General features: G+C 35.2%; 1 protein-coding gene across 3 annotated transcripts; it reads left to right on the top strand.

Annotated features, from left to right (window-relative positions):
- Positions 1-197: 197 nt before the first annotated feature.
- LOC127813034 (UDP-N-acetylglucosamine transporter UGNT1) lies at positions 198-18,028 on the top strand. 3 transcript variants are annotated; one of them, XM_052353718.1, is made up of 11 exons: positions 292-439; positions 723-856; positions 1,171-1,247; positions 5,480-5,641; positions 5,754-5,887; positions 8,112-8,242; positions 8,322-8,366; positions 8,494-8,591; positions 16,652-16,759; positions 17,431-17,487; positions 17,603-18,028. In XM_052353718.1, exons 2-11 carry the CDS (start codon positions 787-789, stop codon positions 17,675-17,677), a joined length of 957 nt encoding a protein of 318 aa, XP_052209678.1. In that variant the 5' UTR covers positions 292-439; positions 723-786; the 3' UTR covers positions 17,678-18,028. The 3 variants fall into 3 exon arrangements, with proteins under 3 accessions (XP_052209677.1, XP_052209678.1, XP_052209679.1); XM_052353719.1 differs by lacking the exon at positions 292-439 and adding an exon at positions 483-610; XM_052353717.1 differs by lacking the exon at positions 723-856 and having other exon boundaries at positions 198-439.
- Positions 18,029-23,914: the final 5,886 nt, after the last annotated feature.

Raw genomic sequence — 23,914 nt, 5'->3', positions numbered from 1 at the left:
GTGAAAAGGTAATATAAATAATTTGTAATAATTTATTAAATTATTTAAAAACATGTAGTATTACGTTAAATAATTTAAAAATTTGTCGTGTAGCTTGTAACCGTTCTGAGTTGCGACTCGGCCGCCGAACCGGGAGCTTTGCATATATTATCGGACCCGCGAACCGTTGAACTTTCCGAATGCCTAACCAACAATAATATTACCCAGAAATGAGTCAACCGAGAGACTATTGAATTGTATTCCTTAGAGAGAGAGAGAGAGAGAGTGAGAGAGGGTTTATCCTTGATCAGTGTTGTTTCTATGGCGTCCACTTCATCGATGAACAATTCGGTGTTACCGCTAACAGATCCCCCGAGAGCAGGCGACGAGAGGCTCTTCAAAGGATCTGGAATGACCAAAAGAGGCGCCTACGCCGCCATCTCTTACATGTCTTGCGCTGGTGCGTTTGTACATTTATATAGCCCTAAGTTGGACGAGAATCCGTGTTTTCTGACCTAGTTTCGATGCGCTTGTAATATGGATCGTCTCTTCCAATTTTGTGGGAGTTTTCGTTTCCCGTTGGATCTTCGCTGAATGATTGCTGATTGACCTACGAAATTTTTGTATAATAGTTTACGTCTGTTGCGTGTTTTATTTTATTTAGTCGATTTTTTCGGGTTAAGAGTCAGGTGTTAGTTAACTCGATTGGATTGAACTGAGTATGGGCCAAAGTCTGTGCCCAGGATTAGTGAATGCTTTGCAGAATGAAAGTATGATTTAGCAAATTAGGGCTCGCAAGAGAGGCGAATGAAAAATTGGGAAAATTTTGTCCGACTTGTTAGTTGGACGGCTGGAAGATGGCATAGTTTTGATATAGGTTGGTTCTTTTTTACATGTGAAGTGATTGTTTCAGATGCTTGCATTTCCGTGACCGTCGCACCTATGCAACTTATCAAATTTGTGCCAATCATTTATTTCAAAGGCGTGAGAAGAGAACACCATTTTTTTTTCCCGACATTTGAATAAAATAGAAGGAAAAAGTGAAATGGCAAGAACAGAAGAGCTTCTTTAATTTACTCCATCATCCATGCTCAAGCCTCTTTTTTTTTTTAAATAATTATTCTCTTGTGATATATTCTTTTAAGAGATTTTGCTAATAGCATTACTTTATACCTCTGATCCTTTTTGCAGTGCTGTTGGTAATGTTCAACAAAGCAGCTCTTTCTACTTATAGCTTCCCATGTGCAGATGTCATCACTCTCTTCCAGGTAGGAAGTTGATTAATCTGATCCCAATAGTTGGTGGTCCCATCTTATTCTATCCGTGTACTTTCTAACACCAAATCCTGATGGAATTTTGTCCACATAATCTGATTTATATGATGAGCTATTCTTTTGATTTTCGCCACTATTGAATTCGTCTTTATCTTTCTAATAGAAATCTTCATACTTGTAGATGGTTAAACTTTCAAGCATATTGCTATCTTGTCAGAGAAAAAACATAAATTTAGGTGAATGGAAGAAAACTATTCTGTGAGTTATATTGAAATAGATTGCCCATCCCAAGCAATGCCAATAAAGACATGGTTTCTTCCTCTTATATATCATTTAGTTCATTTGATCATATCCTTCATCAGGAGTGATGTGATAAGATCTGTGAGATGTGATTTAAGGTGGTTTAAACACATGAGAAGGAGATCAGTATACATTTGTGAGGCTGTCAGGACCCTGGTCCTAAATGAAGTTTCCTTAGAAGATAGAACTGGAAATTGAGGGAGAAATAGCAAGAATCGAGGGGTAACAGACTGAAATTAGGGAGAATTAGATAGAAATGAGGGGAGAATCCAAGAGAATTGGGGGAGAAAAATAGACAGAACTTGAGGGAGAACAAAGAGAATTCAATAAACTTGATAATTCATACATTCATATCTCAGCACTGTGGGGTTACAACTTTATATATAAAGCTAACCAACAGTTATTTGTGGCAGTTACAACATTTGTCACTTCCACTTCCACCACTCCACTACACCAACTGCCTTAATACATAACTGTAAATAACAACTGAACAAATATATAACTGAAAAAAAAAAACTTCCTAATTCAAGGTTTTGACAAAGGCGAATAGATAAAATGGAAGAAGTTTGTAGCAAACGATAAAATGGAAGAAGTTTTTAGCAAACGAGGTTGAGGAAGACCAAAGAAAACTTGGTAGGGAACCCTTAAATACGATATGGATATAATGATGTTATAGAAGATATGAGTATGAATAGTGCTGATTGGAGAGTTGGAGTTCATGTGTCTGATCTCGCCTAATGGGATTAGGCTGGGAATGTTATTTCTGTTTTTGTCATATTGTTGACATGGAGTTTTAAGTGGATTTGCTAGACCAGGTTTTTATGAACCTATACTACAGGAACTATAAATAGAAGGTTTTGCCACCCTATTTATATTTATCAGCCCTTAGCATTTCTCCATTGCATTGTGAAAGTTGAACTTGAAGCCATTTACCTTTAATTGAAAGATGGGATTCCTTTTAAGGCCTTCTTTTTTTTTTTTCATATTTTTTTAGCTAGGCAGAATACTGTCTTTGTGCCAATGCACAGAGTTCTTTACATAAAGGGTAAATTGCCCCTGACCTCCTATGATTTGAGCCATTTGCACTGAGACTCCATGTAGTTTATTTTTTTTCCGTGGAAATCCTGTGTGTTTTTTTTTTTTTGCAATGACACCCCGTACGTGCAGTGGTTTAAATGATGTAGTTTTGCTTTTCTCCTGGCCCTGTGTAACTCACTTGGGTTAAAGCTAGGGGAAAAAATGAAGATGAAGCTGGTTCACTGCTGACTGGAGGAGACGACCATTGGAGAAGAAGGAAAGCTGTTTGCCTTGTTTGCATCTCTCTCTCTCTCTCACAGAGTGATGGTTGGGTTTGAACCCAACCATCAATGCATTCAGTGAACCTCAAGATCCGATCACTACCACAATTTCCACCAGATAGAAAATAAGAAGCCTTTCGATTCTTAATTTGAAAAACAGAACTCCTTCACAACTTGATTGATCAGTCAAATTAATTCACCAGTTCACACATCACTGCCTGTAAATATAGCGTGAGAGACACAGAGCTGACAATCGAATTTGATTAAGTTGGAATGGAGACCAAGCCAATGCTAAAGAGCGATTAAAGGAGGAAGAGTACCAAATAAAGAAGAAGAAGAAGTAACATTTGTCTTTCCCTCTCTCTCTGCCTCAGTCTCTCTCTACATATCCATACATTTTGTATCTGTCTTTTCTCTCATCATATATTAGCCGTATAATGATTTATTTGATGGATTGGATAGAAAAATGCTAAAGAGATATTGTTCTACCCTACCATCCCAACGATGGTTGGGCAATTGAACCTGAGCATTGCTGGGTTGAGATGGCTTGGTTCAATTGCCCAGCCATCACCCCCCCTCTCTCTCTCTCTTTCTGGTGTTGGAGGCTGCCCACATGTCCGACAATATCTTTTTTAAGGTTCAACAGAGTAACGGCCACCTCCAATGGCTTATTTTATTTTATTTTGTAATGAGACAGAGATAGAGAGAGGAGAAGCCCTGGTTTGGTTAAATCTAACCTCATTTGATTTACCTGACGATGTTTATGCTAAAAATTAATGGATGGAGTGTTGCTGCAAAAAAATGAAAACCACAGAGACCTCCAGGGACAAAGATAAACTACAAGGATCTTTGTGTTAATGATCCAAACCATAGGGGATCTGGGGGCAATTTGCCCTTACATAAATTTGTGAATCTAGGCTCTTATTTTGGGTTTTGAAACTTGAGAAGTGAGTAGTTTTGTCCTTGTAACAAGTCATAAATGTACAAGATTGTTAAGCAAGGAATAACGTGCATACTATTATTTTTTATTTCATTGGATTATATAGAAATATATCTACTTTACAGTGTAAGATGGGGATTTGAAGCGTATAAATCTACTTACCAAAAAAAAAGAGGTGGTAAATCTACCACTAAGCAACACCTCTTTTAATCAGTTTATTTAGCTAATAATAATCCTCTTTTACACACTGAAGGGGACACTTGTTTGAGTGAATTGATTTTAGATGATTCTAAGTACCATAGAATAAATGATGAGATTATAAATATAGCGAGATTAGATGAGCTTGTTAACATAGGAGAAGAAATGGGATAATGAAGAATTGAGTATTAAAATCACATCCTTGTCCTCACAAGTAAAATTATTTCTTTTACACATGTTCATTATATAGTAATAACTAATAAATATATTATAAATAAATATTTTTTTAGTATTTATAAGTATATATTTACTAATAAAAATAAATGATGACACATTTATAATATAAAATGTAAATTTTGTTAACAAAAAATTAATAATGCTTGGCATAAAATATGAGACATTATTCTATATATCATTATATTTTATTTTGTGATACTATATGTTATAATATAAAACTTTAAGATAAATTAATAGTAAAACATTGACATTGTGCAAGATAAAATTTGAGTATTGTAACATAAGACATATAACATATCAATAATAAAATATTATTATTGTATTATATAAAATATAAATGTAAAGTTTTAATTATATAATTATGCATTACTAATGTAATTATTCAAAATATTTTAAATTACAAAAATATCAATGCAATTATAGAACAATCTAATAATAATATTAATTGTTATAATTTATTATATAAAATTTATATTACATAATTTAAACAATTTCTTAAAAAATAAATAATTTATTTTATTGTTTACAATGTGCAATTTAAAATGAATTATTAATAAAAGATAAGCTTTTTAAAAAGAAGATATTTATATTATATGTACAATATGATATATAAAATACAATACTGATATATGTATATCACAATACATTACTGTTAACCTAATATAATTTATTAATGACATTGTATATATTAATTAAAAATGGTGCGATTAAGGGAAAAAAAGGTCCATTTGTATCAGGAATACCAACCCCCCCCCCCCCCCGCCCCCCAAGAAAAGGGGAAAAAATGAAAACACGATTAGAGATCCTCCATTTTGTACGATTTGTAATCTGGAGCAGAGTAATAGTCTGGTCCAAATTTTCTCCAAACAAAACCATATGTTGTGGGGTCCACAGTATTGGCAATCCATTCTCCCAAAAGGGTCCAAACAAGCATAGGCCTAATGTGGGGACTGTGGATGTTTTAATTTCTGAACTGGATATGCTTTCTCTAAGAAAGCAAGATGTTACCTGAGCAAACCTTCGAGTTTTTATAATCTTGCAATATTACCAGTAGTTTTGACTTTTGATAATCCATTGGCATTTGAGTAGTTTTTCACACCATCACTTTTCAGGCTGGATCCATTTGAACTTGAAGCTTTAGGTTAAGATAATTCTAAACTGCTGTATTGTTTTGACTTGTATGTTTATTTTTTACACATTTAATTTCTTTATTTTGATCTACTTTAATATTCTATGCTTGTAATCTGCTGCAGATGATATGCTCATGTGCATTTCTTTATGCATTAAGGCGCTGGAAACTTATATCTTTCAGTGGGGCTGAATCATTGACTATTACTGATAACTCTATAACATTTGTTCCATTAAAGACATTGAGACGCACCCTACCTCTTTCGCTGACCTATTTGCTTTATATGGTATGGTATTTGATTGTTTAACTGAATACCTTTGTTTGGTAAAAAAAAATAGTTTTATTTTTATTTTTACTTGTAAATAATTTGTAGCCACCATTCTGTTTGTGGTTGAAAGCTAGTGGTCATGGAGTCTGTCCGAGGAGTAAATGTACCCATGTATACCACCCTTAGAAGGACAACTGTGGTATTCACAATGATTGTTGAGTATATTCTGTCAGGGCAGAAGTACACCGCTCCAGTTGTTGGAAGGTAAACAGTCAGTTCTAGCTGCTGCTTTCTTGTAGTTTGCATGATGTTGCCGTCATCATGATTAAATCCTTATTTCTTATGTTGCTCTTTCTGGGGAGGTGATACTAACTAATACTGAGACTCAATTTTGGAGTACTTGATTTTTTTGGAATCATTAGATGTTAATTTCAACATTCACGGAATTGTTAAGACTTATCTAGAACTTGAGGTATAGTTTGCGTGAACAATGCTTTTGCCTCGACGTATTCTCCTCAAACTTCACTGAAAGTGATGACCTGGCTGTAAGCCAAGCTACCGTTGTGATAAAGCTTGGATGTCATATTTTGCAATATATTGTTTAATGTCATGCTTTTCTAGGCATGTTTATTTTGTCATTTTGCACTAATTTCATAAATGTGATGTCATTTACCAGGGGTGTGGGCCCCTTGGGAGATCTCCGAATTTGCCCTAGTATAAGGAAGGAAGGATTCAGATGCCTATGTAGTTAGGGGACACTTATAATTGTACATGGGGACTCTAATTCAAATAGAAATGTACAATGATCCAGTAGATAGGATTTTCTTTTGCTTAAAACAAAAAAATGTCCCTTTCTTCCCTAGCTTTCCCCAAAAATATTCATTTATTTTTACTTATAGTAGATTCCTTATTTATATGTATATAAGGCTTTACTTTTACTATTATTGTATGTTATATGAGACCCCCCCCCAAAAAAAAAGCAGAACTGGCAAGATAAAATGTGTATATTATTAAGGGAGGAAATAATAAGGATGTGGAAAACAAAACAGGAATTCTCTACAATGACACTGTAAACCAATTAAAGGGATGTGACACAGATTGGTAGTGCGTTTGTTTTACAAATTGACATGATTTTGCCAAATATGGTTTAGTATAGCCACTAGCTTTTTGTTCAGTTATAGTTTTGGTATTCATACAGCATGACATGCCCCTAAAACCATGTTTTGTTTGAGACTTTCTTTCAGGCATACCATCCAATACAATCAGATCATGTTTATGTTCATGCATAACTTGTCTCTTTGATGAAATGTTTCTTGGCACAAAGGTTACGTGGACATTGTTTTGTTTTTGTTGCTTTCACATAACCATGCAATGACAAGCAAGTTGTTGGACAATAGTACTTCCATCAATGGTGAAAATCTTTTATCAACTCTGAACTTAAAATATGTTGTTAGATTTCACATAAAATAACCCATCATTAGGAAAATATGTTGCGTCATGACTAGAACATTTTATTCTATTATGTTTTACAGTCAGGAGAGCCATCCGACTCATCATGGGTATCAATTGGTAAATCCCAGATACCCTGCAAGATATATGTATCTGGTTAGACTGAGTGCAATACCAGGATGATGCAATGCCAGGAATCTTATATGGATGTCTTGCTAATATGGTGTGACTTTAAATAATAATGATAAATTAATGGAGAGAAGGTATTTGATCTTACAGTTTCTTTTTATGGAAATCATTCAATTTTTTTGTATTCTCTGATTGTGACCTACATGCATCTATACTCTTTCTTTATATGCGTATCCAACAGAAGACAAGCAATCGAATATATTTTTCTTTTTCTTTTTGCTAGAGACAAACCACATATGAAAGAAACTTCTTGAACCAAAAATACTCACAGGGTGGAGATATATAGACACTCTTAGTTATGATAAATTTCAGCAGTGTGGTACACTGTTGACAATATAATGCTGACTTTTGCATAGGTAGAGAAACTGGGAATAAAAGAGTAACTGTGATATGTTGGAGTTGCCTTGCACCTAAAGGAATGCTTCTTAGACAGATGACCATGATATTGGTGAATGGTGACATGACCGAGAAAAGAGCAACTGTGATTACGTGAAACTCACAAGCTATTTTGGTGGCTATGGATTTGACCTTCTTGTATACAGATTCAGTTTGTGGTAATATCTTTTCAGATGCCTGCTTGTGTGAAATTCTCCCACTGATCTACAAGGACAAATTCTTGAGTTATGTTTTTTTTTTTTGTTCTTTTGTTTTTTTGCTTTATTCTTTCATCTTCCATTGTGAACTCTCTTGCCTTCGGCATGTCAAGGAGTTTGTAGTGCATAGTTTCTTGAGCTCTTGATCATTGGGAATTGTTATTTTTTAGTTTTCTTATGATATAGATACAATATCCTTTACTCAGATTGTTATGTTCCTAATTCCTCCATTTAACCAAAACCTAAGGTGTTATCAGTGTGGCATTGATTGTTGTTGGTGCATTTATTGCTGGGGCCCGCGACCTATCATTTGATTCCTATGGCTATGCTATTCTCTTTTTGGCCAACATCAGTACTGCTGTATATCTCGCAACCATAGCACGCATTGGTACTGCTACTCTCTGGCAAGATTGTTTTTGGTAGCTTGATGCCTCTTCTTCTCATTGGCTGATACTTCATTTTGACAGGTAAATCTAGTGGCCTCAATAGCTTTGGCCTTATGTGGTGCAATGGTACGTTAAGAAAGCTCAAACCAATTATGTCAGCAGACTTGAGTTCCTTATTTGTGTGGATTCTTTTATGTCATTTCTGAATTATAGAGCTGCCAGATATTAAAGTTCATTTTACTTTCTGATATAGGAATAATATGTGGGCCAATCGTACTGTTCTGGGCATATTTTCGTGGTGACTTGGACATGACATTGAATTTCCCATACCTGTTTTCACCTGGATTTCTGGTAATTTCTTGATCAATCAATGGAACTTAGTTTTATTTCAGTTCTTTGATTTGATGCTTTTTTGTGAACCTGACCTGGAAACTCAGGAACATTCTCTCCAGAGGACAAGAGGCTGGAGTTTCATTTATGTCCAATTGCATGCAGATTTCCAATTTTGACTTGCAAATACGAAATAAATAAATAAATATAAATAGAACAATAACAGTAAAAACGATGATGATCCCCAAGCCAAAATCCCACCATAAATAAATATAAATATAAATAAAAAACGTAAAACCCTTTAACTTTTAATTTTTTTCTTAATTAACCTCATTACTACTTGTTCCATTGCTGTTAAATATTGGCATCAGCATGCCCATCTATGGGAAGATGTTGGGTATTTATGATTTTATTTACCATCAAGAAAACATCTTTCCTTCCTTCTGTTTTTTTTGATGTTTGTTTGTTTTTGATCTGTCCTAGAGAACTATCTTTCATCTTTAGCTTTGCTTCCTTGTTTCTTGACATTCTTATTAAAGATATGTATCATGGAGCAGAAACACGTGTTAGAACATGTGGAAGAGATATGAAGGCTTTTCCAATTGCAGACGGGATTACATGAAGGATCTGCATGAATTCTTTTCCATTTTCCCTAGTAATGGATGAACTCGCTAATCATGTCCATTTTCCTTAGGAATTCATGAAGGATCTGCATGAATTCCTTATCCATTTTCCTTAGTAATGGATGAACTCCCTAAACATGTCCAAGCAGAAGTACTGTGGTGTATGCTATTTGCAGATGAGATTAGTTGGTGGATGATGAGGCAAAAAAATGCTTGAATTCAGAGCTTGAGATATGGAGGAGTGCTTTAGAATCTAAAAGTTTTAGATTAAGTAGAGTGAAACCGAATGTATGCAATGTAATTTAGTAAAACTATAAGACAACTATCTTGGTAATACCAATAAAAGATCAGTTCAGATATCAAGAAAAGATCAATCATCCAAAAAGATGGATGTGTGGCCAGCTCAGATATCTTGAATTGGATCAATCATCTAAAAAGATGGGGAGATTAACGAGGATGTTACCCATAGAAGTAGGGTAGGATGGTTAGAAATGAAAAATGCATATGATATTTTATGTGATAGTAAGATTCTATTAAAGCTAAAAGGACAATTTTATAAGACAATTTATGAACATAATATCAAGAAAAGATCAGTTTAGATATCAAGAAAAGATCAACCATCTTTTTTGTACGGCACAAAATATTAGGTAGTAAAGCACCAACATCTGCAAATTAAATTATTAACTATTAAATCATTGAAAAGATTAAATTGTTAGAGAAAGGAGTAATATTTATATATATTATTCTTCTTATTCTCAACGTTTACCTTTAAGAATTTCATATATGTTAATATTGGGTCAAAGTTTATTCTTCCTCTGACTTATTCTCTCAATCACATTGTCCCCGACCCCTTTCTGCACATTCTCATTTTCTGAATACCTTTAAGAATTTCATATATGTTAATATTGGGTCAAAGTTTATTCTTCCTCTGACTTATTCTCTTAATCACATTGTCCCCGACCCCTTTCTGCACATTCTCATTTTCTGAATAACATTGATCCTGGTGCCGTAAACCATAACTGCATAACCTGTATATTGTCACCTGACAGTCATCCAATCAAAACAGTGCTATCAAGCATTGTTTTGGATTTTACTGTCATCATTCTACAATGATGACTATTAAACGGGATAGCTTATTATTACCAAAATCACCATTTGTGATCTCCAATGTGCTGAATTGTGATGACTTCTCAACTTCTGAAGAGGGACATTTATCGTCATGCTCTACTCTTCCTCATTCTCTCAGTATCTTATGCACCACAGTTAGGTCCACCAAATTCAAACAGGACTAGTTATTTTTGAATATCTTAAATCATTTTACTCTTATTTAATTCAGTTTATGGCTGTCATTTGTTAACCATTTTTTTCCCAACTTTAAAGCTCCAAATGAGCCTATCATGAATTTGAATTGGATGAAATACAACCCATGCATCTGCAAGTTGATTATTGAAGAGTGAAAGAAGTACATCTGAAGCAAGTTAAAGCTGTAATGGTCGATACTTGGAACTTGGCTCTCAATTGTCAATTGATCGCAATTTCTATGCCCTGGCAGCTTGAGATGTCAAGAATTGAAAAAGAATTCAGGTTTCAAGCATACATGATAAATTATAGGTTGTATGGAGAGAATCTGAAAGTTCTGTAAGAGAGAGAATAAATTGGCAAAGATGGAAGGAACTTTTCCTGCCTTAATGCAATTAATGTGTTTGAAAAACTCTTAAGGATTAGGAACTGGGAAGAGTTTTCAGAAAAAAGTTAGTCTTGATTGTTAAACTTTCTTATCTTTTAACACTAAGTTTTTGTCACGATTTAGGCTAGTTATATTTTATTTTTATTTTTGCAAAATTGTATTAATTAGTTATTTACAGAGTAGTGATAGTTGTGTAGTGTTTAGGAGCATTTACCTCTAGTGGAGGAGTGGAAATTGCCACAAATAATTGTTGGTTAACTTTCTATATAAAGTTGTAACTCTATAGTGCCGATTGTGCTTTTGGATGAATTAAAAGTTATTCCTTTCTCTTTGAAATTCCCCCTCTCTCTCTAATTGTCCTTGTCTCCCGTCAATTTCCCTATCTCTCTCTCTATTTTCATGTCTTATCCTCCATCTCTCTCTCTGTTATTCTCCCTTATTCTGTCTGATCCTTCTCATTTCTCTCTATTTCTCCTATTCTCCCTATTCATCTTCAAGATAGTCACAAGTTAGGCTCGGGTTCTTGACAAATTGGTAGTAGAGCACCCTGTTCTCGGCTGGACTCCAACAACCCTAGCAGTTGCAATTACTGGTTTTTGGAGATGGACCAGAGGCAGCCACCAGTTTCGGTAGAAGATTAGTGGCAGTTACTGAAATTCTGGAACAGTTTCATCTCCTGTCAGGGTAAGATTGAAGAAATGAACAAAGGCAATGGTAGAGGGAACCCACATGAAGCAAACGGGAGCAAGGTTGGACACCGTAGGGTTGGGTTTGCTGCAGACCCAGGAAGAACTGAGTTGTTTCCAGGAAGAGCACATTGCCACCAACGCTGCCACTAGAGAAGCAATGCTGTCGCTGGAAAGGGAAGTGGCTGACATAGGTAAGAGGTTGGATGGGCTCCTAAAGATGTTTTCCAAGACGTCTCAGGCCAACCTGCCAGAAGATTTCCCTCCAAGAGTTGTGTTAGAACTGATCTTGATACGAGCAGGCACTCCTCTTCATGCTTCCACGTCACAAGAAGATGAGGAATAGACCGAGCCATCTAGGGAAGGGGACCCTACCCAATTCACCAACACACACCCTTACCTAGGTTGGAAATTTTCATGTTTGTGGGTGCTAAACCTAGGTGGTGGGTTAGGAGGTGTGAGAGGTTTTTCCAATATTATCGAGTGGCTGAAAGTCAAAGGATAAACCTTACAACAACCTACTTCAATGACATGGTTGATGTATGGTTCCAAGGGTGGAACAAAGTGAGAGATGAGACAAATTGGGCAAACTTTGTGGTGGACTTTTGTGTAAGGTTTGGTGAGAAACCTATAATGGACATAATCGAGGAATTTAATAAATTGAAGCAAGAAGGGTTAGTGATAAACTACCAAGTCTGTTTCGAAGAATTGAGGTCTCTAATGATGAATGCACATCTTGCCATGATTGAAGAATATTTTGTTTCTAGTTTCATCAGCGGACTTAATGATAATTGAGGCCAGTGGTTAAGATGGTGCAACCTACAACTGTCAAGTAGGCTGCCAAGAAGGCAAGATTATAGGAAATGGCCTTGGAAGCAATCTTTAAACAATACCACATTCCAGCGGAAATTCAACTTTCAACAGGTTAGCAGTTGCAGTTGGAAGGAAATCTGGGGATTGCAACATCAGGATGGAATCCTAGGGTTAATACTTCAGCAAAATCCTCGGCCACGGATTAAAGGAGGCAGCTAGGGTTGTGTTACAGGTGTGGAGAGAAGTTTAGTCCAGGCCACCAGTGCAAAAGACAATTGTTGCATATGGAAGGATTGGATGAAGCCTGAAGGTGAAGAAGGGAAAGATGTTGCTGGGTTTGGTTGAAGCAGTGGGCTAGGCGCTGAGATTTCTTGTCCTTGAGGACAAGAAATCTTTAAGGGGAGAGAATACCATGATTTAGGCTAGTTATATTTTATTTTTATTTTTGCAAAATTGTATTAGTTAGTTATTTACGGATTAATGATAGTTGTGTAGTGTTTAGGAGCAGTTACCTTTAGCAGAGGAGTGGAAACTGCCACAAATAACTGTTGGTTAACTTTCTATATAAAGTTGTAACCCCATAGTGCCGATTATGCTTTTGGATGAATTAAAAGTTATTCCCTTTCTCTCTCAGTTTCTCTCTAATTCTTCCTATCTCCCATCTATTTCCATATCTCTCTCTCTATTTTCCTGTCTAATTCTCCATCTCTCTCTCTATTATTCTCCCTTATTCTGTCTGATCCTTCCCATTTCTCTCTATTTCTCCTATTCTCCTAATTCTATCTTCAAGATAATCACAAGTTAGGCTCGGGTTCCTAACAGTTTTATCCTAGTAGAATTAGAAGTTTAGCATCCTATAAGTTTGAAAACACAATGTATCTTTCTATTTAGTCAGTTGACTAATTTGTGTTAATGTGCATTGTGATTATAATAGCACACCTAATTAAGGGGTGAATAAAGGGATATAGCTGGCTTCAATCTGTTGATTCATGCAGGAATAATTGAAGCAAATTTTTAAATCTGTTGATCTTTAGAATATCCATAAATATGGCATCGACTATGATTATCTATGGCATAAATACTAAAGTTGGGGAAAAAAACATTAAACTGTCAATGCAATTAAAATCTCTCTTACACGTTATGCCAAACTTTGCCACCTCACCAATAAACACCTTTCCAAGGATGAACATATAGTCAAGTCTTCTATGAAATTCGTAGTTTGATATATAGGTTGTCCATAGTTTGATATATTGGTTCAGGAGGATGAACATATAGTCTATCTTCTATGAAATTCAATGGAGCCTCAACATGCAGAGTATGTGCACTCACCTGAACACAGGTAAAGAGATATGAAAGTATGTTTTTCATGTTATTCTCCAATAACTTGACATGTTTATATGATCTTTCCCAAAAGTATTTTTAGTTGGAAAATGAAGACCATATGTCAAAATATTTTGCTGACTTTAAACATGTATGCGAGGGTTTGAATATGTGACAAGGGTCTAGGTTTAACCTAGGGTTTTGAGTGGAAATTGGAAGAAATTGAGAGAGAGAGAGAGAGAGAATTCAGAAGAACAAAGGAAGAGAGAAAGAATAGGGAGAAGGACAGAGAATATGTAGGGAGAAAATGAGAGACTTCAAATAACTTATTGATAATTGATTGATTATCTTGGCACGGTGATATAGCTTTATATATAAAGCTATCCAATAGTTTTACAGAGTGGTCACCACTACTCCATTACTTCATAATTGTAAATAATACTCTACTACAAATAATTGCTCCTACCTATAAGTAATAACTGCAATTAAACTATAATTACTATTATATCCTTAGGGTTGTGACAATTCCCCCATCCTTAAGAGATTTCTTGTCCCCAAGAAATCATAGTAACTTGACCAATATTCTTCATCCAATCCCTATTTTCACTATCTAATTCATTATTCTCTTGTAGTCAACAGGCTCATGAGTCGAACGTAGTTTAGCCACTAGCACCAAATCCTCTATATTGTTAGTTGCATAGATATCTCCAACAATATCATCTCTAGTGATAGAAAGGAACTCAAAGTTCTTTGCAAGCCAAGACCTGATTTGGCGCTGCAACTCACCAACTGAACTATGAACAAACAAAGCAACAAAAGCCTTGTTCCCGATAGCAAAACTTTTAACTCCTTCAGCTATTTTCTTTAGCTTTCCCCTAGTTACATGCTATCTCCAAGTTTCCTTAAAACTTTGAATTTGCTCATCAATGAGAGAATTCTTGTTAGGATCATAACGCATAGGAGAACTACCAAAGTTCCAATCCTGGACATTAGCCAGTCCTTCAGAGAATGGACTAGGCACTAGGGGTAATGCAATGGGCTTTACTTTCCCTATCAGTCCATCGATCAGTTTCTCATTTTTTTCTTGCAACCTCTCAATAGGCACATCATGATTTATTAGCTCTTCTTTTGGTTTCTTGGAAACTGCAACGGAATTCATTTCAACACTGGTTGTTTAGAAATTGATTGAACCAATTTCTGATTATGAAAGGCTGGATCTCCAATTGTCACAGGGACTGGTCTCTTTTTTTGAATAATTGGATCAAAATATTCCTAGAAAGTAATTCAGCTAGAAGACTATAACTTGATATCGTTTGGCCAACATCATCATGAGGTTGTCCGTTTTCCTTTCAAATCTATCCATAGAAGCTTCGAGAGTCTGGTAACCATTAGCCATGGAGAAAATCTGAATAGAGCTAGATGCATCTGAGGCCAAGGACCTGCTTTGATACCAAATGACAGGGATCTAGCCATCTAGGTTTAACCTAGGGTTTTGAGTGGAAATTGGAAGAGAGAGAGAGAGAGTTCAGAAGAACAGAGGGAGTACAATCGAAAGAACAGAGGAAGAGAGAAAGAATAGGGAGAAGAACAGAGAATATGTAGGGAGAAAATGAGAGAGACTTCAAATAACTTCTTGATAATTGATTGATTATCTTAGCACTATGATATAGCTTTATATATAAAGCTATCCGATAGTTACAGAGCGGTTACCACTTCTCCACTACGTAATTGTAAATAATATTTCACTACGAATAACTGCTCCTAACTATAAATAATAGCTGCAATTAAATTAGGATTACTATTATATCCTTAGGGTCGTGACAATATATTTCAACCAATTGGAACAAATGTTTGAGAGATTCAAAAATAGCAATAACAGATGGTGGTTCTTCACTTCCCTACTAAGTTTGAAGTCAGAGTTTGATACAATGAAGTCTCAGAGCCTTGGGGGCATGGAACTCTCTTTGTTGAGACTTGTGCTTAGATTACAAGTGCTGCATCTAGTGATTCTTCTTCTACTCAAAACATATTCTAGCCAATCCTTATTGACTCATCATCTGAGTTGTGATCAGTCTCTTCTGCAGTCTAATGGTATTTGTTCAGGTCGTGGTAATTAGCATAGCATCCTCATGGCAGTCAAGATGCCCATGGTAGAGGACCACCCTAGACGTGTACTCAGCAACACACTAGAGATCAATATTGAAATTTGATTTGCCAGACTCCTTGTATGGCTAATGTGGTGTTGTTTGAGGCTTTGATAGCCCCTTCTTCAGGTGGTGCGGAATCTAGAATGGTAACTGTATCTAAGGGTGATCACTTCAAATTTTTACAGCATAAGGCTGCTTGACAGGCTTCTCTTCCCTCTTCATTCTTGCTCATCAAGATAAATCTATCATTGAGTCTTTTCTTTAGTTCTACCACCAAGACCCTGACTTCTTGATCCTGTTGCCTCAAATCATATGTTTACCTCATAGATGCTTTTCAATGTCAGGTCTTCTTGTTCACTTCCCAACACTAGTTTCTTAGTTATTATGTACCTAATCTTAGAAACCTAACTAGAGTATGATTAGTCGCCTATATAAACCTTTTCTGGATGTATTTTGAGAACAACTTCAATATTGTTTTGATCTTCTCCAATTTTGTGGTTCTTTGTTTTGAATTTGTTCATTCATCTACTCATTCTGCATCAAAAGGAAATTAAACTTTTTCCAGATATTCACTGGGCTAGTTTGATTTTCTTATTTTTATAACCAATTTTTTTCTACTGTGGTTTGTTTGAGTTGATATAATCTCATTATCTTTCTCTTGTGTGGCTTAAGTCATCATTCCAATAGTCTCTGTATTTCTATGCACTTGTATCTTTGTATATTGTTACAATAATATCCAACTTAATTCTTGCCTTCAGTTAAAGGTATTCCTTTTGTTGATTTTATTGGTTATCTTATATGGCAGGTTGTGTTGCTTCTGTCCTGCATACTGGCTTTCTTCTTGAACTACAGCATATTTCTAAACACGACTCTCAATTCAGCACTGACACAGACAATTTGTGGCAATTTGAAGGTTCGATTGCTTAAGTACTTTCTATACTGGCTTGCACAAGGCCCAAAAAAATAACTGAAATCTTATTGGATATGCATTATCATCTACTTGCTGTCCTGAGAAAGCTACAACTCTTTGAACCAATATGAGGTGATCAAAGGATTTTGTGGTGTCAGCTTCTCTTTTTGTGTGTACAAGGGGTTATTAGGATCACCAGATGCGATTATGGCCCAGATGTAAAGAATAAGAACAAAATGAAGTACAAGTGCCACTGTTGCAATGCTTTTAGGTGTGAAATGGAAGAGTAAACATAAAAAGGAAGGTTTTAAAGTAGTCAATTAGGGATGATTTGGTTACCCACTTTGATCTCTACTAATTAGTTCAAATTGGAATCACATTAAAATTATGTCTGAAAACAAGTTATTTTGGAGCTGGTATGAGAGGACATGTGGAATTGGTTTAAAGTTTGAACTGATGGCTGAACTTTAACTGTAAAATGGCCTGGGAAGGTGTGTCTGGTTGTCCTTCAGTTATCAGACTGGTGGACAAAACATTCACTCCCCAGCAAGGTGCCTTTTTTTTTTTTTTGGCATTTGTTGGAAGTTGTTTTTATTGCTGATATTCTATTCTTTGCATGTTCAAGTCCAACCTAATGCTCAAGTCCTCTAAATATTTGATTATTGGTGCTTTAGGATATTTTCACCATTGGACTTGGCTGGATGCTGTTCGGTGGGCTTCCATTTGATTTTGTAAGTGTAAATTCTGTTTTTTCTGACCTCAAGCGGCACTATTTCTTGAATGTTACTTTTCATTCCTGCTGTTGAGAGTTGGTTTTAGGAGATGATTTGATTGCTTTGCTTGCAGTTGAATGTTGTCGGGCAATTGCTTGGCTTTATTGGATCAGGCTTGTATGCTTACTATAAGCTCATAGGGAAGTAGCTGCGCAGGCTGCTTGAGTGCTAGTCTTTCATGCAGCGGAGGTAATAAGCTGCTGGCTTCATTTGGAATTCACATATTTGATTCAATGGACAATGTTTCTGAGGAAAAAATGGCGGGGGTCTGAAGACTAGTATTTATGATTAGGCAGAAGTTTTGATCCTAATTTTTTGAGGCACTCAAGTGAAGCTTTGCTTGGGCTTAAACCTGATGGCTGAGTGTTAGTTGCAGAGTAGGAGGCATTTAACCACATAATGTTATCAATGTAATGTTTCCATTTTTTGTGCTTTAGATGTTGTACTTTTGTGACCAATACTGTTTATATTCTGATGGCAACGACATTAAGTTATTGCATATCTTCAAAAGCCAATTGTGGTAAACATTCTCCTTACATCTATTGACCTTTCACTTAGATCCTTCTCCTGCTCCAGTATTGGTTTTCTATTTGTAGGGAAAATTTTACCAGATCTCAAGGGGGTTGTTTACTAGCTGATTAGTAGCTATCTTCTTTCTTGAGTCTTTTTGAAGCTTTTGGTGCACGGATTCTGGCCAAATCAACTATGACAATCATGAACAAGGAGAAGAAGGTCAATCTGAGGTAATGCCATTTTGTTTCAATAATTATCATGATATGAAACCTAGATGAGATTTATTGAGATTTGATTCATCATAGATCTCAACAACGCAAGAACAATAACAAGCCTTAATACTACTAGTTGGGGTTCTCTATGTGAATCCTACACCTCCAACCAGTTCTATCCATAACCTTACCTCTGTAAGGCCTTATATTTAATAAGGGTTACTCTAACCTTATTATGTACAACTTTGTTTCTGATTTTGTTTTCTTTAAAGACATTTTGGAAAGCTTTACAGGGATTGATACAAGAAATACTTAAAAGAGAGAAAATCATTATAGGGAGGTGACTTAAATGGTCATATGGGTAGAAGAAAATGGGTATAGAGATTAGAGATGTACATGGAGATTATGGATTTGAAGAAAGAAAAAATGAGGGTAAAGTTATTTTGGATTTTGTCATGGTGTATGAGCTCATCATAACTAACAATAGGTTTAAAAATTTGGATAAACATTTATGTCATACAAAAAATGGCTTATAAAATAGACTACTTTCTTAGGAGGGTCGAACAACTGCCCACTCAACATAGACTCATGGTTATTGATGTTAATATTAAAAAAATGGAGAGAGAAGGATACAAATGAGGTCCAATAATTAGATTGTGAGACTTAATAGGTGGAAAACCAGCTTTTTCAAAGAAAAATGTGTGGCAAAAGAGAGTGGACTATAGAAGGAGAGGCAAGACGAAATGTCAATTGTGATAGTAATGCTATTTGAAATATAACTCAAATGGTTCTTGGAGAGTCAAAAGGGGAAAGTCACAAATCAAAAAATTTTGGTGGTGGAATTAAGAGGTACAAGAGTTTGCCACAAGATTTTTCAGAAATGCTGTAATGAATAAAGGGTAATGTTAATGAGTGCTCTAAGGAAACTCATTAAGAAGATATAAATACACCTTATTTTCAGATAGATTTATTTATTACACCTTATTTTCAACTTTCAAACATTTCTATTAGTTGATGAAATTCTTTGAAACATTTATATCTTCTTAATATTGCCCATGCATAAAATCTAAAGAGGTATAGTTTGGCCAAAAAAGAAGCCAAAAAGGCAATTAGTGACACAAAATTAAAAGCTTAAGAAAATTTATACCAATGACTTGATACAAAAGGATGGATATATGTATATATGTATGTACATGCACGTGCGCGTGAACTTGCTAGCCAAGGGAAATGAATAGAATACTAAAATCAAAAAGTAATAAATGAGAGGGTCAAGAAGAGGTGGAAGGAATATTTTTTAAAGTTATTTAATGAAGGTGGGGGAGTGTTATGGTGGTTCATTCTAATAATTCTAAAGAAGATGTCAATTACATGTTCTATACACGTATGTGTCTAAATGAAATAAATAAGCATTAGAATAGATGAAGAATAGTGAAGTCATTCGACTAGATACTATAATAAAGAAGTAATGAAATTATTTAATGCGAGCTTTAAATCAAAAGGATGTCAAATAAGTGGAAAAAGAGTACTTTAGTGTCAATTTATAAGAATAAGGAGATGTTTAAAGTTGTGGACATTATAGAGAAAATCAAGGTAATGAGTCACACCATGGAACTTTGGGAGAGAGTGATTGGGCAAAAGAAAAATCGAGGTGTTTGAAAATCAATTTGGTTTCATGCCAAGTAAGTAAATAGTGGAAGTGATATACTTGCTGAGACATCTAATGGGAAGGTATAAAAATAAACAAAAGATTTACTTGTGGTGTATATAGGTATAGTAAAAGCTTATCAAGAGTTTTCGAAACGTCATATGAAGAGTTTTAGGGAAGAAAAGAGTTCATATTGCTTATATACAAGTTGTTAAAGACATGTATCATGGTACAAAAACTCATGCTAACGTGTGGAGGGGATACTGAGTTTTTCTCAATTACAATTCAACTACATTAAGGATTTACTCTAGGCTCTTACCTATTTACCCTAATAATGGATAAACTCACTAAGGGGGCGTTTGTTAATCAAGATATGAGGTGGAAAAGTCAAGATATGAAATACATCTTGGATTTCTATCATTTTCAGCATGTTTATTAAGTTTATCTGACAATTTTTGAAAAAAATCATTAATGACCTCTTATCTTGATCTTTCAAAATATGCAACTCTTCCCCCCCTAAAGATAATCATATCTTGGTCTTTATAGATAAGAAAAAAAATGACATTTGTGCCTTCTAGTGCATTTTAAAAAATTTAACAAACAGCTTAATAAAAATTTTGGAATGCTTCCCAACTTTATCTTGACCATTCCATATTTTAGTCCGAAAACCATTCCGAGCTTATCTTGATACTCCCTTATTTTACTCATTTTAACAAACGCTACCTAAACATATTCAAGCACAGGTGCCTGGATGTATGCCATTTGCAAATGGCATTGTGTTGGTGGATGAGACAAAAAAAGGCATGAAGCATAAATACTGAACTTGAGATACAGAGAAATACTTTAGAATCTGGAGATTTAATTTAAGTAGATTGGAAGTTGACCATGTGGATTTGAAGTTTAGTAAAAATGTGTGTCGATGATGTTATGGTAAAACTAGAAGATCAAGTCATACTAAGCAAAGATCAGTTCATAGATCTTGAATTAATATCCAAACAAAATGAAGAGATAAATGAGGATCTTATTCATAGAATTAAAACAAGATGGTTAAAATCAAAAAGTGTATTCGATGTTTTATGTGATAGTAAAATTCTGTTAAAATTAAAAGAAAGATTTTATAAGACAGCTATAAGACGAGTTGCGTTTGTATGGCACCAAATGTTGGACAATAAAGAACCAGCAAGAAAAATCCAAGCGTAACGAAGATGAGGGTATTAAGATAATGTGTGACTATACGGTAAAAGATAAAGTTAAAAATGAGATTATTTGTAATAAAGTTAGTGTGACTTTTATTGAAAGTAAGATGTGTTTGATACATTTAAAATAGTTTAGGCATGTGAAAAGAAAATTAATAAAGGATCCTGTTAGGAGAGTGGATGGAATGAAACATGTATATGGAAAAAAAAAAAAAAAAGATAGAGAAAGGGTAAGAAAAATTTGATGAGAGACACTTAAGTATGATATGACTTATAAAGATCTTACATAAGATAAGTTTATGGAGGAAAATGAATAGCGAGCTTGAATTCATATTGTTGACCTCACAAAATAAGATAAATGTTTGATGTGTAGTATTTTTTTATGGTGACACATCTACTATAACATTCTCATCTCATTACACATTTTGTGCATGTTGGTACTTAATTGCTAAACATTGATTTATCATTATCTCTACGTAATTGTGGTTGAAATCAATTATTTTCCTCTTTACCATCCACATGGTCCTCCAAAGAACTTAAATATTTCTTCTAATCAGTCTTGCATAAAGTCTTTACAAGTTGGATAGAGTCTTTCATCAATCTTGCATAATAATACCATCAAACAATCAGTTAAGGACACATGATGACAAATACACCCTAATGAATTGGATTCATGGAACCAACCTTTTTGAGCTTGAACCTCATGAACAATCAAATCAAGGTTCAAATTTAGTGCTGCATAATTCAGGAATGTGGGGATATATGCTATCATTTGAGCCTGAAACAAACGGACAAACTGGATTCATGAACCAGCTTATCCATTTTTAAAATCTGAATTCCATTGAAACATTCATGAAACGGTGGCTAGGATGCTGTACGCAGCCCGACATGAACAATTTGGATTCATTGAATTATTTCAGGGCCCCGACGATCAGATGTAGATGTATCAAACAAGTGTAGGATATATCATCTTAATTCTTATATGTCGATTCATAGGTTGGACAGGCGCATGTTTCTGGCCGCTCTCTTTGAAGGAACAGTGAGTTTGAAATGGTGGATTTAATGCCATCACTTGACTTTGAATTTGAGCCCAGGTACATGTATTCCTCCTTGATGCTAATGTCATCTTTGAAATGGTAATGAGAATGCGTCTTTAACTGTTACCTTATTTTGTGTAAAGATTCTGTATTATAAAATGTTCGAGTTTGCTTTTTAACTTTAATGGTGGAACAATTGAAGGGTCGAGTTGAATACGACGCCCACGTGAGCCACGCATGGGGATGGCCATGAGACATGAGATAGCAAAGTTTCGCAGGGTGGGGGAAGTATGGGTGATGAGTGTGTCAATTTATTGAGTTCCTTATCTTGAGAGCCAAGATGGGAAGCCTCCTTCAATCAATGAGGGGCCTTTGCTGCTTTGGGGGACGCCTTGATCCCTAGAAGGGGGACCTCTTTGTGTGAGAAGCACACGAATGCTTCCTTTTCTATTGTCTCGAGGGGCATCCCATGCAACTTAATTGCTCTTGGCCCTACCATTTTCTTCCCAGAGCAATAGAGCAAGGGGTCAAGTTAGAATGGTAAAAGGTTTCTCCAAATGGAGTAGTTGTGGTCAAAACTATCATTCAAAGTCTTGGCATGGAACAAGAAGGGGGGAAACATTGACCTAGGGTTGTTCTTAATTCCTTTTATTTTTCAAGGAAACAATAAAACGAAAGGATGAAAGTAATTATATGTTCGTTTTTCAACATGTTGCACGTGATGGTAGGGACAATCTATTCTGAGTTCAAAATTTATGATAAGATTAAATAATGTTTTGGTTGATCGTTAGTTAGTTAATCATTCTAGATTAGAATTCTTCTTATTCTCTTTATTCATCAAAGAATTGGCGAAAAAAAATAAAGAAAATAGACATATATTAAGTTTTTGATATATCACTATATATATTTAAATAAAATTTTATAATTTTTACATTAATTATCAATTACTTAATACAATTTATTTTTACGAATAGAACCAGAGATACTATAATCAGATGTGAGAGTTAAATACAAAAACTTTAATTGGGTGGAGTCATGATCTACCAGCCCATACCCACTCCATTGCCATGCTCCTTGTTTGAAAGAGGAAGCTTTTTATGGAGAACTAACTTGACTGCTTTTGAAGACAAACCCCCCACAAAGTCAATTGACTGCAGCAACCAACCAGGAGGTGAGTGAGTGGGTGTGTGTGAAGGGGCCGTGCTTCCACCAATCATGGCGGTCCATCTCCGGTGGTGAAATTCCAGCTGAGATTGATCCAACTTCCTCTGTCATCATCATTGGGCGGCTGATCTCTGATCAGCCCCACATTGTCAAAATCTCCTTCACTTTTTATCAACTCCCTCGGCTAGCTGTTCATGGCTTTCAAATTCTTCACAGCCAGCTAAAAGTAAAGTATTAAATATATGCACCCCCACACACACACATACATATATATCTCTGTGGTCCTTGTTTGCACCTGCCATCCAGCCAGCAGCATCCACTGCAGTCACCCTCTCCATTACTAGTAAATTGTTTAAAATCATATGAATGGCTGCTTATAATTGATAAACCCTTTTTGATTTGCAGTTGATACTAAATTTTTGTGTCTACAAGAAACCCATGTTAGATTTCTTTTGTGCATAATATTCTGCTTAAAGGGTTCGAGTTAGGAAAAGAAAGTTTCATATAAGATGTTATGAATCTTATAAGTAAGGGATTACTTCGTTTCAAAGATATTCTTAGAATAATAAAATTACTTAAGTTGTGTATACACGCTTTTAGTTAAAGCAAACGATATTT

Source organism: Diospyros lotus, chromosome 11 (assembly GCF_014633365.1).
Source record: "Diospyros lotus cultivar Yz01 chromosome 11, ASM1463336v1, whole genome shotgun sequence".
Lineage (NCBI taxonomy): Eukaryota > Viridiplantae > Streptophyta > Magnoliopsida > Ericales > Ebenaceae > Diospyros > Diospyros lotus.
Note: the sequence above shows the minus strand (reverse complement) of the source record. Positions and strands in the feature narration are given on the sequence as shown.